This window comes from Dysidea avara, chromosome 7 (assembly GCF_963678975.1).
Source record: "Dysidea avara chromosome 7, odDysAvar1.4, whole genome shotgun sequence".
NCBI classification, from domain to species: Eukaryota; Metazoa; Porifera; class Demospongiae; order Dictyoceratida; family Dysideidae; genus Dysidea; species Dysidea avara.
The window spans coordinates 19,727,280-19,744,390 of NC_089278.1; the positions used below are offsets into that span (position 1 = coordinate 19,727,280).

Below are 17,111 nucleotides of genomic sequence, written 5' to 3' on the forward strand. Positions count from 1 at the left end.
GGTAAGCTAGGGTTTTACTGGTATAGATGGCCTAGGCTAGTAATTTACCACTCATTGTAGATGTCAGCAATACAATGATCTGGTGCTTGTTGTCCAGGCCAACAATTTCTACTTGCTTGGATCCTCTTTCTGCAAATGTACAATTTCACATATTTTAGGCCAGTGTGGTCTAGGTATGTGTCTTTTATGCCAGAATAATTTCAGGAATAGTAAGCAGTTGAAAAATATCCGGAATAATCGGATGAGTTCTAGGAATAAGTAGCACAAAATTATAACTTTTCCTTGTAATGTAATGCAAAAATCGTTTGGATACAATACTGAAACAGTGTAAGCATAAAAATGGTTGAAAAGATCGAGATACTCTAATAGAGCAGTCAGCTCCCACCGCATAATTCTAATATAAAAAGAATACCCAGAAAGAATAATTGGAAGCTCAAAAAGCATAACAGACTCCTTCCTAGTCTGGTCCCAATTTATGATGAGGTTTTCAGGAATGTCTTTCATAGCAACCATGGAACAGATAGAAACTGCTTCTTGACCTTAAAAGCTGTAGGAAATATTTTCACTGCATTCCCTTTCACTTGCATGTTCAACCTTTCTAAAAATGTGTTAGAAATATCTATATGACCATCATATTCAGCAAGTAGGTTGGCTTTGTGACTAACAACAGCATTTTCTGTATTGACTACAGTCCCTTTGTCATGTTAAACTTTCACAAACTGTCCCATTGTGTCTGTCATTGATGACTGTATGTGCATGCATATTAAACGTGTGATCGTTGAGAGCTAGTCCAGTATCTTTAGCTGGTAACAGTTGGTGTGCAATCAAGGATAATATATGTGCAGATGAAATGCTATATGGATGTTAGTCTTAGTTCTTTCCGTAATAGGTACACATGCGCAATAGTATACTCGCACCTTTTGTGTTCACAACTTCCACTTTGTTCATGTACGTAGCCAATGTAGAATTATTACGTTTAAGAGTTCGTAAGGGACATAATGGTTGTGGTAACCCAGTGTGATCAGTTGGGCACTAGGTATTGATTAGCTACGTGGGAAGTTAAAAGGAACCGAAAACAATTTCTTGTCTAAGTCATGTGGTTCTCATAACAAACAAGTGCTTGTGATGAAAACTTATAATATCATTGTGTTGTTAGGTTTTGCAAACCATTTTGTCCCATAATTTGTCTCGGCTAGCTAATGTCAGTGGCCTAGTGGGTACAGTACATGGCATGCAAAGAGGTGACGCCGCTCCATGTAGCACTTAGTCAAAATGAAAACATCTTGATCTCTTGCTTCTCCTAATAGCGGCCCTTAAAGGTGCTCTGTACAGTCCGCTTATATGGCTTCCCATGAAAATTAATTTGTTCTATAACTTACAAATGGTTTTAGCAAATGTTCTGTACTTTTTTACTGGATATAAGCTAACACTAGTACACAGTTTAGTCCAAACCCAACTGCTAAATTTGCTTTAGAACAGGAGTTACAGTTTTTCCCTTTATACTAGAACTAGTCCTACAGTTTACACACAAGAGCCTTGATAGTTTTATGATACACTATGCTAAACAGCACAAACCATTGTGCGTTTTTATTTTTGTCTTTTAGCTTCTCAATCATCACATATTTATCTTTCGGGTTGACACTCCCAGAAATCCTTTTCTTTACTTCCACTTTATTCATCATCTGAACTTGCTATTTAAAAATAGAAAACGCTCTTCTTTGGCAAAATTTCTAAAGTAGCTTGTGTGAAAATTTCATGTCTATTGGATTAAAAGTGACGGAGTAGTTCTAATTTAAGTGATAGGGTGTAGAATAGCAAGATGCGTGCACTTGTTGCTATGGGATACCTAATTTACAGGTACTTAAATGCGTCAACATGTCACAGACTAATTAAGTGACCATAATATTTCTTTTAGCACAAAACAGACTATGTCTTGGGAAGCCTTGTACTAACTGTACAGAGCACCCTTAATCTTGAATGACTTCTGTATAGTATTTCAAGATGATGAGCATAGTGACATACTTCTAATAGTGTTGATCATGGTATTTGTTTAACAACTGGCTTGTCCTTTGACTTGCTGCATATTTCTTGGTTAACAGTCGATTGCCACATACTGGAGTACATGTACTGGTTAGCATTCCAGCAACCCAGAGGAGGTTGGATGCGCTCTAAGCGCCACATAAATATATTGCCCTTAATTGCATTCTTTTCTTGATATTTCACGTGACTCTCAATAGTCATAATGCAAAATTTGAAAAATGGTGGGGTTGACTGGGGTTGATTAGATATTTGGATGGTGCTTCACATAAGCTTCAAGGTATGTACTTTGTTTTGTAGAAGCGCTTGGTGATTGGGGTGAAATTAATAAGTTGTGGTTTGATGTGTAGAACTTCTCCAGAATTGTCACGTACGTATTCTATAATCAGAACAATGATACTTTACCAAATTAAACTGAGATCGATGTATAAACCTCTTCAATAAAACAAGTTTCGCAAATTTGTTTTAGGGGCACTTAAATCGTGTCCAACCTCCTCTGCCAGCAACCGTAATCCTGATGTAACTTGATCCCAGCACAACACAAGACAGATAAGGTACACTTAAAGCATTCATATTCTCCAGACATGTGTAAAACATACAGGATGTGATTTGAACTCTAACTCTAATTTTTTTCCTTTCTGTACTGCTTTCAGTAGTTTGGCTTCATAAATCAATCATCCTCAGACAGGAAGTGGGTGATAGCTTAAATGACCTTTGGATGTCAGAACTTTGTACTCAATTACTGAGTGCTAATAATATGATTACATACATAGAATAAAACTGTCCAAAAAATACAATCTACTTTGTCTAGTTTCTGACTTGGAAGAATTTGCTTGTATGGAACCATCCACAAATTTGCCCTTTTCCAAATCACAATAATAAGCTAGTTTATCATTTATCATTTGTTTAATGATGCATTCTCAAAAAGTTGAGTAAAGCTACATGATAAAAGAGCTGTTGGATTGAAGTTATTTTGATGATAAATAGGTGTAGTAAACAAAACACCATAGTAATATACCAGAAATTTTGTGTTATTTAATTATCCTGGTTTTGCAGTACTAATGCTGCTGTGAAACATGAGCATTACTAAGGAGACAAGTGTTGACACGTGTAACAAAGAAATGCCTCCAACTTTCAGTCTCAATGATAGTGTTATACATGGATGTCACATCTACAAGGATGTTTGGCTGAATCTTGTTGTGGGTAAAGTGGTATGTTGAAAGAAATTTGTAGGAAGCTGAAAGTGCTAGCTAGTGTATAATTCAGCCTATAACCACGTGGAGTGATATAGCTGTTTCTTTTGTTCAAGTGGCTGCAGCCCATCCATGCAATTAGAAGGATTTCTAATACAGGTTTCCTCCAGACACATTGAAGCTCAGTCAAACACACTCCTGTCTTATACCAAGCTTATATTGTTTGGCATATTCAAAGGCCAGGCTTTTTAAAAGTCTTGTCACATCACATACGTATGGCATCAAAATTTTGTGTATTAGACCAATGATTTTCAGTGTATATAGGTCAAATACCAATCTTTAGGATAGGAAACTTTGGGTTGGCAAGCTGGGGTTTTAATGGTATAGATGACCTAGGCTAGGCGGGAAGTAATTTACCACTCATTGTACATGTTAGTAATGCAATGATCTGGTGCTTGTTGTCAAGTCCAGCAATTTCTACTTGCTTGGATCCTCTTTCTGCAAATGTCCAATTTCACATATTTTAGCCCAGTGTGGTCTAGGTACACGTCTACTATGCTGGAATAATTTCAGGAATAATTAGTTGAAAGAATATCCGGAATAATCGGGTGAGTTCTAGGAATAGGTAGCACAAAATTATAACTTTTCCTTGTAATGTAATGCAAAAATCGTTTGGATACCAACACTGAAACAGTGCAAGCATAAAAATGGTTGAAAAGATCGAGATACTCTAATAGAGCAGTCAACTCCCACCGCATAGTTCTAATGTAAAAAGAATTCCCAGAAAGAATAATTGGAAGCTCAAAAAGCATAACAGACTCCTTCCTAGTCTGGTCCAATGAGGTTTTCAGGAATATCTTCCATAGCAACCATGGAACTGCTTCTTGACCTTAAAAGCTGTAGGAAATATTTTCACTGCTATTCCCTTTTGCTTGCATATTCAACCTTTCTATAAGTATGTTGCCCAATTTTAGAAATATCTATGTGACTACCGTTTTCAGCCAGTAGGTTGACATTGTGACTAACAACAACATCCCTAGTTACAGTTTCTGTATTGACTACAGTCCCTTTGTCATGTTAAATTTTCATAAACTGTTTTACCTCATCTTCCCATTTCTCAAGACACGACACTTTGATGGAAGTTTTTCAATTTTAACTGGGGTGCCATGTTTCCTGTCCTGACTTTGGATGTAAACTTCTCTGAAATATAATTCTTTCATCTATGCACAGTAGCTTCCTTCAAGCATTTGTCTTGCATGGAAGAATGGATAGCTGCTGCAACTCTGTGTTTAGAAGCATATTGCCCAATAATGACTGTCCTTGCCAGTTACTTTGATGTATTCACTTCGTGTCTTACTGCTGCCTTGGTCATCCTTCCCTATCGGGCTTGCCACCGCTTATCGGTTCACAGCATCAATCATTGTCTGCGATTTACTGCTATGCACTTTGGTTATCAGAATGAAGCTTGAGATAGAAGTTCAGATCCTTCGTAGCCATGTGGTCAAGTACGTATAAAGAATCTTCATATTGATTTTTGGTGTGTGAAATTTAAAATCCAAAAATTCCTGGCCATAGTGGCATTCGAAATACAAAAATCCCCACAAAGTACATAACTGAAATGTACATACAACAAAAAAAACATTTGGGTATACGGTATATTTAGTTACGTGTGTACAGTATGTACAGTATAGGCAATAATTTAACTCACGTTTACAAATCTTACATGTAATTGTGTATAAACTGATGTATTTATTTTACTAGCACAACTTGATGTTATTGAAGCACCTGCCAACACACAGGCACAAATTGGTGATACTGTCATATTCAACTGTTCACTTTCTTGGGAGCCAGCCCCTACCGTGACATGGAGTAGCAATAGTAGTTCTAGCATTACTCCTAGTGCAGATATGCGTGTTGGTCAAGGCACAACATTTTCACAAATAACGATAAGTAACATACAAATTCATGATTACCAGTATTATACCTGCCATGGTGTGTCTCTCATCGACTCTGAGAATCTTACAGTAGTTTTAGGAGGTATGTGGCCCACACTTAATTTGTGTTACTTGAAAATTTTAGTTAAATGCAAACTAATGATTTGTATATTTATTTTATTTTCAGTGCTTGAAATCATTGAATTGCCAGAATCCATCATAGCATTCCCAGGCCAAGATGTTATCCTCAACTGCACAGTTATGGGGTTCCCTCCTCCTACTGTTAGATGGGAGAGCACTGCCTTTGAAGGTCGTGTTCCTTCAACCAATGTCATCCCACTTGATGGTGTTACATCTGTTTATCAACTAACATTTACTAACATTAGTGCTGCAAATATCGGCCACTCTTACACATGTGTGTATGCTAATGTGTTTGATATAGCAATGACACCATCATCATTAATTGATGAAGGAAGTAAGTTTTGTGTAAGTAATAGCATGATGCTTGCATCAGCTGTATATTCAGGTTTTATGTATTACGTGGTGTCCAAGTTTTTGTGAATCAACCAAGGCAGCCTTTAGCGGAAATTTCTAAGAATAGTATTTCATGATACTAAATATCTTACAGTATCATGCTGAACACAGAAAGCTTTGTACAAAAAATGTAGTCCTACTAAAAGCTCATTACAGAGTATTTGTCATCATTTTCATCTTTTTTTTTTTACTTGTTTAGGGCATCCCAGTATAAGTGAAGGACTTCTGGATGTAGTAGCCATAGTAGGTGATGATGTGTCATTCACATGTACTGCAAGGGGTAATCCAACTCCTATGATAATTTGGAGTAGTAATAGTAGTGAGAATATTGCGTTTTCTGGTCAATCAATAATACCAGGCACTGCTATGTCTACGATAACACTCACTAACTTATCACTATCTGACTTGAACCAGTGGTACACTTGTACAGCTACTAATGAGTTTGGAACATCAGCCAGTAGTTCAGCATTCCTGAGTGAAGCAGGTATGTATGTATGTATGTATGTATATTTGTATATATGTATGTATGTATGTATGTATGTATGTATGTATGTATGTATATTTGTATATATGTATGTATGTATGTATGTATGTATGTATGCATGCATGCATGTATGTATGTATGTATGTATGTATGTATGTATGTATGTATGTATGTATGTATGTATGTATGTATGTATGTATGTATGCGTTTTCGAATACAGACACGCCTCTATCATGAAGCTACCACTCTGCACGGAGTACCACTCTACAAGCAAGCTTACCTGTATAGGCCTTTAGTGAACTCTGTCCTTTTTCCATAAATGATTCAATAGCACTGATTAAAACAATAAACTCGCGTAACCTAAATTCTCCGTGATATCTCTAGGATATGTCCGGTTATCATAACCAAACGTAACCAGAACGTACTAGCTGCTAACCCATATTCAAAAATTTTATGTATGCATATATAATACATCCAGAGGCTACACTCATATTGGCTTGGGTGATTGATCACCCTGTACAGGCTATCAGCCTAGTAAGTAGCTGTAACACGTGGCATTCAGGCTTTTCCTGATACGTATGCTTTCTGCCCTCGGGCCTGCGACCCTCAGGCAGTCAGGCATACATATCAGGCAAAGCCTTCATGCCTATTACATGTACGTATGTATGTATGTGTCACTTTAACACCTCAGATCAGAGGTCTACATATTGTATGTAGCCGGACTACATATGAAATATAACACTTCCATCTGTATGGCTGATAACTTGCACAGGGTGATCAATCACCCTAGCCAATACGAGTGCAACCACTGGATATATTACATATGCATGCCTAAAAATTTTGATTATGGGTCAGCAGCTAGTACGCTCTTTACATTCAGTTAAGATGAATGGACAAATCCTAGATATATCACAGAGATTTTTGGCTAAACAAGTTTAATGTTTTAATAAGTGCTATTGGATCGTTTATGGAATAATTACAGAGTTTACTAAAGGCCTAGATAGGTAACCTTGCTTGTAGAGTAATTACTTCGTGCAGAGTGGTAACTTTATGATGGGGATGTGGTCCGTATTCAGAAACGTGTGTGCATGCGTGTATGTATGTAAGGTTCCAGGTTCGATTCCCAGCTGGGCCACTTTGGTGTTGTTGTTGTTGTTTCCTTGTGCAAGAAACTTTACTCCCACTGTTCCAGTCTACCCAGCTGTTAAAATGGGGCCTGGTGCCAACTGGGGAAGCAGCTCACCCAGCTGTAACATCAATGGGTACCTGGTGCCAACTGGGGAAGCAGCCCACCCAGCTGTAACATCAATGGGTACCTAGTGTAAACTGGAGAAGCAAATGCTCAACTGTCCATGTCTCGCATAGCAGTTGAAGGTCCAAGTGAGACTTCGGGTGTCCACACCTTCACCTGTGAGACATGGTACAGCCTCCTGCGGGTTACTAGTCCTGTCCCAGGAGGGCATGCCTGCGCTGACTCATAGCACCTGAGTAACACACAGGTGCCCCAGTGCTGGCCACTGGGCAACGTGATCACGTAGTGGCAGCTGAAGGCCTTGCGTTTTGCTTTTATGTATGACCTATGTGCCATATAGCAGGATTTTATTACAAGGATTTTAATCTTGCGTTTAGGGCACTTTGCAATATTTAGAATATAGTATACATAAAGTACTTTTATCTTTAGGAGATAATGAGGTCTTTAAAATCCACTTGCTAGCAGGTCTCTAATTAAATGATTAAATACCTGCTATCAGAAAAACGTATTGTAAATCTCATTTTCAATCACTGATTTGCTATATGCTCTTCCAGGCTAATAGCCTACAGTGGGTGAAGTCACAAAAGCAACATGAGTTTAATCACTCCATTCATTTTATTTAGTGCCCATCTGTTTTCTAGAATGTTTTAAGTGTGTTTCGTCTTATACTAAATACATTATCAAATGGGTAAGCTTCCTTATAGAATTTTTTGTTATCTGATGTAGGTGTGGTCTGTACACAAACCGTTCCTGGTCTTTATACTGCTGTTGCGCACAACCTAATAGGCTAACAACTTATGACAACTTGTCACCATCATAGTTACTCAAGCCTTGTCTTCCAACTGTTTTATTAATGCATCAGTTCTTCACACTTTTGTAACACCATGGCAGGTGCAATGGCAGCAACTGGGCTGGCCAGTTTTCTTGTTGACACATTTATCTTCACTAGCATCCATCGTCAGGAAGCAGTGATAAGGTGCTAGCTTTAATTTCTCTTCATCGACAAAAACATGTTCAGTCTTCCACACTCATGTTGAGATTGTGTGACAATTTTAAAACGACATCTACGTAATCCATTCCCACAATGACTCCACCTGTATCTAATTTCTAAGTCAGTTAGAGACCAGGCTCTCAGATCTAAACCTCAGCTTTGCTTTGATTCTTAAAATTCATGAACATAATGTGCTAGCTACAGTTTCTATTGATAGATTTTTGCTGTTTTTTTGTAGGTTTGGTTCCTAGGTTTATAGCATCTATAAACTGCTATGTGGGAACATTCCCCAACAAACCAGGTGCTTGTTTATGTTGGTAGACTGAATTAGGGATTAAATGTTCACTAGTATATCTGGAGGTGTAGGCAACCTCCCTTGTTTCCCTCCTTTTTTTTTTCTATGATCCCTAATCGAATTTAAAATTTTTAATTTTTCCTTTAACTTGTTTGTTTACATTTTTTGTAACATTATTATGACTGGTGAACCCACGCATACCGCATCAAAAGAAAGGATGGCACCAGTATTTTGTTTTCATCTGAACGCATGCCCCAGCTATCACAAACTGCTTCGAAAGTACAGTGGCCATCATGCTTCGATTTCAGCCATGTTCAGCCCATTACACAGTGCTACAGACGAAAAACAGTAAAAGAAGTGCCTCTGCAACAATTCAGTCACCACAAAAATACAACGATTCGCGTGCCCTCAACTATCAATTACTGCCTCATAAGTGCAGCGGCTATAACACTTCGCTTTCAGCTATGTGTTCATCCCGTTACACAGCCTTACAAACGAAGACTCTGCAGTCACCACGGAAAATACAGACGATTGCCGTTTACAAACATACTGTAGGGAAGACATGCATCACGCTACCACGAATCGACCCCTTTGGCTGTCAGCAAAAAGAAATGGGGCACAAAGGAGGACGAAGGTAAGTCCATGATGCGTGCATTGTACGTACTGTGGTATGCCAAAAGGCATGTCTCGGATGAAGCGACATCGAACAGAGAAAAAATCAAGTCTGTAGCCTTAGCCGTTATCGAGTTACACCTGCCTGAAGGGATCAGGCAGGCAGGCAGGCAGGCAGGCAGGCAGGCAGGCAGGCAGGCAGGCAGGCAGGCAGGCAGGCAGGCAGGCAGGCAGGCAGGCAGGCAGGCAGGCAGGCAGGCAGGCAGGCAGGCAGGCAGGCAGGCAGGCAGGCAGGCAGGCAGGCAGGCAGGCAGGCAGGCAGGCAGGCAGGCAGGCAGGCAGGCAGGCAGGCAGGCAGGCAGGCAGGCAGGCAGGCAGGCAGGCAGGCAGGCAGGCAGGCAGGCAGGCAGGCAGGCAGGCAGGCAGGCAGGCAGGCAGGCAGGCAGGCAGGCAGGCAGGCAGTAGAAAATTCCATTGAATAAGTTTTTTTTTAAATTTTGTAACAATCTATTGGAAGCCTTTAGGATCGTACTGAAAGCACTTTTGGGCTTGGTTATACCTAACTAATACTGCCAAGGTGCCAGGATGGAGTTGTGAAGCTGGTTTTTGGGTGATTTTTTTGGATAGGAAAGCCCAAATCTCCATGATCCCTAATATACAGTACGGTACTGTATGATAATAGCTTTTTCATTTTTTTATAACAGCTCGATCAATTGCTCATTCCCTACACATCTCATGTTTCCTCTAGCATGTTTCACTGAACATTGCTAAGCAATGCAAAACAGCTTCCCTGCTTTTCGTGCCACCATAAATTTATCATGACTGTAAGGAAACACACCTATGTGAAACTAATTGGTGATTTCTATCTTTTTGGAATGAGTAATAAATTAATTCAAGGAATTTAATGTCACTAATTTGTCACCTCACGAGTTAAGCATCATGTAGTTTTAGTTTCATACATAAATTACTTGCAAGATAAACCCGCTATATGGTATGTTTGTGTGTGCTTGCATGCGTGTATGCGTGCATATATTATGTGTATATATATATTGTATACACTGTATTGCTATGTATGTACTATGTGTTGAGTGTGTGTCAAATAAATTACTAGTTTTATGATGTATTGATTGCTTCCTTACAGCTCCTCCTGTTATTATACAACAGCCCATGACAACTGCAGCAAGAATGGAATACGATGTTGATCTTTTTTGCACTGTAATTGGTAACCCTGCACCAATCATAACTTGGGACTATGCTAACCAGGAAAATTTGGACATCGCTGCTGTTCCAACAATGATAAACACTACCACAGTCACTTCCAGACTAATTATACCCGTTTCTGAGTTGGATGACTTTCAGACCTACAACTGCATTGCTGCTAATTTCTTAGGAAGTGTTAATGCTTCAGCATTACTAGGAGGTATGTTTAGATGAAAGTGAACCTCAAATCCTACAACTGCTAGTACAGGAATGTGTATTTACATAATATATGCATATACAATGTATCTAAAATTATTATTTCATAGGATTCATGTGCTAAAAAGTACTGAAACAGATGGCATGATTGTGGGAAGAATCTTTACTTGTCATGGCATAAAAATCAACAAAACACACACACACACACACACACACACACACACACACACACACACACACACTAATATATCAAAACTTTTATACATTAAGAGAATGCTGCAAATCCATTGTATAATTGTGGTTAGCAAATACTAATTGGTCTGTTACTTGTTAAGCACAAGGTGTATTATGCTGCTCACCATATAAAGGAACCTATTTGCCCTGTTTACATGAAATGAACTAAGCCACGCTTATTTCCATAGGCCATGATACACTCATTCACTTCCATGACACTTGAAAGTCTATAGGTATTCATTTGTAATGTAAGCCAAAGTAGGTATTCTTTAAACTTTTCTTTCATGCCACTTATTTCTGTACTGAAGGTCTGACAGCAACGTGTGCTGCAACCTTTGGATCATCTAACCTAATAAACAGAAATGGGAGACTTTCAGATTACTTAATCTACTCCTAGCTAATTATAAGGCTAAACAGAAAATGGGTCAAAGAATGCATCCCATACTCATTATTTTTTTTTAAATATGGGAATGTATTCAATGTTACTTGTAGCATACATGATGTTCTGTTAGAATACTGACTGTTTTATTAGAGTGTGTTCATGATCACTAGTTAAGGGGTGTGGTTCCAGTGTTGGGTTTGTTATATGCAATATACATCATAAGTCCTCCAAACAGTGGGGATGCTTAGCTATACATGTAAGTATCTGAACTGCTAGGTGCTGATACCAAAGCCATGAAAAATTAACACAATCATGAAGAAGATTAACTAGAGTGTCTTAAGATGCTTTTAAGTCTTCTAGTGCTATATCTGTAATTGTGTCAGCTGTGCCAATCCAGTATTGATGATCATAAAACTAGTTTTGGGTGGATTATCTCTCAAGGAATAATTATCTTTCTTTTCAGGTGGATCTTAGTATTAATGTACTATCATAGTTAATGACAGTGTTATTATTACAATATGATATCCTGAATGTTGAGGTATTGTTCTCAAGATGCTTTCTTATCCCCCAGGAATTATTGAAACTTCTACTAGTGTAGAGGATAACTTTTATGCGGTTGGTCATGAGCTCAATATTACATGTGTGACTGGACCAAGTGACCTCCCAGTTGTGTGGCACAAGATAGTTGTTACAGGAAGTGGTGAAAATTATGTAGAAATATCTACTGGAGACCCTCGTGTATCTTTTGAGCCAACTGGGTCAAGATCAACCCTGAGAATAAGCAATGTGACAAATGATGATGGAGGGGAATATCGCTGCAGTGGTGCAGTGCCTCCTTTTGACACGTTAAATGTGACCTTTCGTGTTATTATATCACCAGGTTTGTGTTTTGTGTTCACAAGTACTTATGTGATTCTTACACTGTATTGGGTATTTTACAGACACTCTCAGTGTAGTGGTGACAATGGATAATGATGAGTTTTTGATGAACAATAGTATCTATCTTCTACTGCCTAATGTGTCTAGATTAATAATCTCATGTCTGGCGTTTGGTGTAGATGCTGTTCCGCAGATTAGGTTTTCTTCATTTAACTTGACGGCTTCTGGATTTCTCATAGATGACAGTTCTACAGAATTTACTACAGTACAAATACCAAATTTTCCACCTAACTTAAATGGCTTTTTTATATGTAGTTCAGGTGTTTCTGGAAGGGAAGAAAGAGTGTTTGTGGCTAGTAAGTTGTATTTCTAATTTTACAACTAAATGAATAATGTGTTCATTTCACATTTAGATGCAACATCAGCGGGAGGAGCTGCCATTGCTCTGACCCCATCTCCTCTAACAATAGTAGAAGGAGATGATGCAGTGATCACCTTTCTGATAGTTTTAGTGAATGATTCTCTCAATGTCACTGCTAACATAGTGGTAGACAATGATTATGATGAGCCACTATCTGATCCACTTGTAGTTGATCGTGGCAATGATATGTTTGATGTTATTTTCAGTGGTCTACCTCAGTTTGCATTTTTCAACGTTGAGCTGTTTTTTCGTGGCAACAGACTCACAACTGATCCAGTTGTAGTAACAGTGGACCGTGAGTGATATTTATTACCAGGAGCTCATAAGCACTGCAAGTCACACCTTTGGAATTTATAAGCTCCAGGGCCTGTTGTTACCAATATCTTATTATTATTTTCTATTTTACAGCTTTAACTGTTGTGAGTTCTGAAGCAGAACCAACAGACCAGACTATATTTGAAGGACAAAATGCCATATTTGAATGTCGTCTGAATGGTAACAATGGACGACTAGTTCCTGTGCAGTGGAGCATCCAAATGGAAGACTCACCACCTAACTTTATTAGTATGAACACTTCACAATATTATATACTGCCACCTGCCAATAGTGTACTGGTTTTTACTAATGCTACTTTGAGCCTTAATAATGTATTTGTGCAGTGCACTGCGCCTGTGGAAACCCTATTTTTTGCAATGTTAACAGTTCAAAGTGAGTGCATGCAATGTATACACTGAGTGGCGATGTATTACATATTACATCTTATCAGGTTTGCCCAATGATTGCTCTATTGACAACAGGAATTGTGAGGAACAATGTAATACTTCAGTACCATCTTTTTGTGGTTGTCCTAATGGGCAAATGTTGATCCAAACAAGTTGTATATGTAAGTGTGATACTATTAATTCAGTTTGAGTAAAATTTCTGCATCTATCAATAGCTCAACCAATTTATTTTACCATATATGGTGAAATATATGAAGACACGGATGTTTTTATTCATCATCCGTTCTATCACTTTGGACCATTTGAGATTACCTGTCAAAGTCTTGTAGCTTCTGTGATCAATACAAGAGGAACATGGATCATTGATGTAATGGGTAGTACAACTATAGTCCCATTTGATGGTGGTAATGTTACACTGAATGGTAGTGCTGTTACTATTACAACAGTACTGAGAGGAGTAGATCCATTTTTACAAACTGTGTTGATTGCTAGCCAGCCAATTGATGGATACTTCACTTGTGAGACAACTGATAGTTTATTGTCACAATCAATTCAAATTATCACAGGTATTATGTAATTGCATGTACCACTTGTAAGTATAACAGTAGTTATAATAAGTACCTATAGTGCAGATTTGGATAAACTTTCAACAGGGTACTACAGGCTGTAATTGTTCCCTATATGGAAATGAAAATATTGGTTTATTATTAATCAGACAAGAAATTGCCGTCAAAAAATTTGTATTGACAAAGTTTAACATTATATCCCACAAAATAGATCATTAGACCCCACCCATGAGGGAACTCAGTCAGGGCATGGGACTAGATTACTGGTAGTTCCATGCTCTTCATTGCAGTGAGCATCCAAGTGTACTGCAAGCTTGTCTTCCATTACTAAAGTACCATCTATGTTGGTATTAGTGTTACTTGGGTCTAGCTGCTAGCATTTTTGATAGCTATAATGAGCTGATGTAGCAGACATCTCATTTGTAGGTGTTACTTTTAAGTGAATATTTTCAATGATTATGGAATTTAAAGGTATCCACACATTTAGTTTAGTATAATATGTATAGTAATTTCTCCATGCTATATCATTTTATTGTAATATGGTTGGTCACATTTAGGAGGTGGTCCTTCATTGGAGCTTGTGACATCTTTGCCAGTTTATTTCTTGCAGTCCCAAAATTTGACTATTGCAATAGCTGCTCACATTGTTAACAGTTTTGGTAAAACAGTTAGGGCAGGCCAGTTAGCCCTGAACGTATTCCTAGTTGACAGTGGTGATGGGACGAGCCTTACAATAGCCGATTATGATTCACACACTGGAAGACTGGATATATTTTTACCTATGGATATTTCACCTGATTTCAGTCTGCCTGGAAGATTTATACATATTTTTCTACGTTCTACAGATATTACAATCTCACCAGTTTATGCAGGTATGTTATAAGGGTTGTAACAGATACGTATCAATACCTATAAGATACCCAACAAACTATCTGAGACTGCTCTATCTCTTTTCACCCTAGTATGCAGTATGTTGTAAAGTATGTATTGTGTGATTTTTTTATTGTATAGACATTATGGAAGGTCCTAGAGACCGGAATGTCACCACACCTGGGGATCTTGTTCTGACCTGTTTAACTGTACCCAGTAACTTACCAATTGAATGGATTTATTGGAGGGATCTTACTAGTCCCGAGAGGCTGTTGTCTGAAGATCCACGTGCCATTGTCCAGCCTGTTAGTAATGGTAGTATGTTGACATTAAAGAATTCAACAGCAGAAGACAGTGGTTTGTATTTGTGTCGCTTTAATATTGAAATATCACCTGTGATTGCTCCAATATTTGGTGAAGAAGCTGCTTTTGATGTTCTGATAATTTCTGGTACGTTTGTATGCATTTAATTGAGTAGACTATAAATGTAATGTAAATTCACTTGAACACTTAGATATCTTTTCGTTTGTGGCTTTGAGTTATGCAACTCCTTTTGAGAGCCCACCTCTCAGGACTGACCACCCCAAGGATGGAAGCGTCCTTGTTATTCCAGTCACTGAGAATTCTGTATTCAGGCTGGACTTACGATGTTACAACCTAAACAATGGTAGCAATACAGAGATAACCTTTACCAACTCAGAGCTTGCCGAAGATGATTCTTTTTATTCATTTAGTGTTTTCGACATTTATTCCCAAGCTGTCTTTACAGAATTTCCTGTAATACTCAATGGAAATGTGACTTGCAGATCACTGTCAACAGGACAAGAAATTACAGTTTTTATAGCAAGTAAGCCAGCGATAGCACACACATATAAACAGTGTAACACATTGTTATGTTTTGTATGGTTAGATGCTACTCTTCCTGGAGTGTACATTACGCCACAATCAAGCTCTCCCATTTATGCTACTGTGAGCAGTACTGTCCTCTACACATATCGCATTGTATTAGTTAACAATTCACTAGATGTACTGTCTAGTGTTAAAGTTAATACAAGTGTAGTAGCTGAAATTGAATTAGTAGATGAAGGAAACGGCTTTTATGATGTACAGCTATCAGATGTCCAGTCTGACTTGAATGGAATGGAATTTTTCTTGGAGTTTAATGGAGTACAAGTATCCCCTTCGGTCACAGTGTTTGTATCAAGTATGTATTTGCTATTACTTGTTTAAGGATAATGTGTGTAATATTGCATTTATATATTGTAGCTATTCCAATCATCCCAAAACCTGCTAAGTATGCAGCTGGCAGAGTAGGAGAAGATATTACAATATCATGTATACCTGATGACACTGGCATAGTAATCAACTGGCAGAAAGATACCGTACCAATAACTGCAGATGAATCCAAGTACACATTTAGCCCAACCGGGATAGACCACATGCTGACAATCAAAAGTATCACCAAAAGTGATAGTGGATCATACACTTGTTCTGCTGCTGGTACTACTATTGCCATTGAAGTGATTGTTATAAATGGTATGTATGTATGTATATATGTATGTACGCATGTATGTATGTATGTATGTATGTGTGTATATATGTATGTACGTACGTACGTATGTATGTATGTATGTATGTATATATGTATGTATGTATGTATGAATGTATGTATGTATGTATGTAATAGTTGTAACATGGGCATGAGGGTATACATATCAAGCAAAGCCTGAATGCCCCGTGTTACAGCTAATATGTAACACTGATAGCCTGTACAGGGTGATCAATCACCCAAGCCAATACGAGTGCAGCCACTGGATGTATTGTATATGCATACCTACAATATTCGATTATTGGCCAGCAGCTAGTACGTTCTGGTTACGTTCAGTTATGATAAACAGACATATCCTAGAGATATCACGGAGAATTTCCGTTACGCGAGTTTGATGTTTTAATCAGTGCTATTGAATTGTTTATGGAAAACCTACGCAGTTCACTAAAGGCCTAGCAGGTAAGCTTGCTTGTAGAGTGGTTACTTCGTGCAGAGTAGTAGCTTTGTGATGGGGGCGTGTCTGTATTCAAAAACGTGTGGAAACAATCAATGAATAAGCTATAGCACTAGTTGTCACCTTAGCCCAACGTTTTTCAACTCGTAGGATGGCGAGGATAACAAAATGCTCTCCGTCTGAATGGTTTTCATAGCAAAATCCAAGTCGTGTATCCTAATCACATGAGTGTTGATCGATCCCCACAATCGATTTCAGCATCAACGTCTATATAATCACTACCCAG

General features: G+C 38.2%; 1 protein-coding gene across 2 annotated transcripts in view; it reads left to right on the forward strand.

The window, feature by feature from the left end:
- The window catches only part of LOC136260544 (uncharacterized), a 37,112-nt gene that overhangs the window by 2,634 nt on the left and 17,367 nt on the right, over positions 1–17,111 (forward strand). For both annotated transcript variants that reach the window (XM_066054325.1, XM_066054326.1), the window contains exons 2-16: positions 4,992–5,267; positions 5,352–5,639; positions 5,898–6,182; positions 10,474–10,752; positions 11,936–12,244; positions 12,306–12,599; positions 12,657–12,959; positions 13,073–13,372; positions 13,431–13,547; positions 13,602–13,952; positions 14,510–14,824; positions 14,964–15,272; positions 15,337–15,669; positions 15,733–16,026; positions 16,089–16,358. In XM_066054325.1, coding sequence (XP_065910397.1) covers positions 4,992–5,267; positions 5,352–5,639; positions 5,898–6,182; positions 10,474–10,752; positions 11,936–12,244; positions 12,306–12,599; positions 12,657–12,959; positions 13,073–13,372; positions 13,431–13,547; positions 13,602–13,952; positions 14,510–14,824; positions 14,964–15,272; positions 15,337–15,669; positions 15,733–16,026; positions 16,089–16,358 — 4,323 coding nt within the window. The remainder of the gene's footprint in view (positions 1–4,991; positions 5,268–5,351; positions 5,640–5,897; positions 6,183–10,473; positions 10,753–11,935; positions 12,245–12,305; positions 12,600–12,656; positions 12,960–13,072; positions 13,373–13,430; positions 13,548–13,601; positions 13,953–14,509; positions 14,825–14,963; positions 15,273–15,336; positions 15,670–15,732; positions 16,027–16,088; positions 16,359–17,111) is intronic.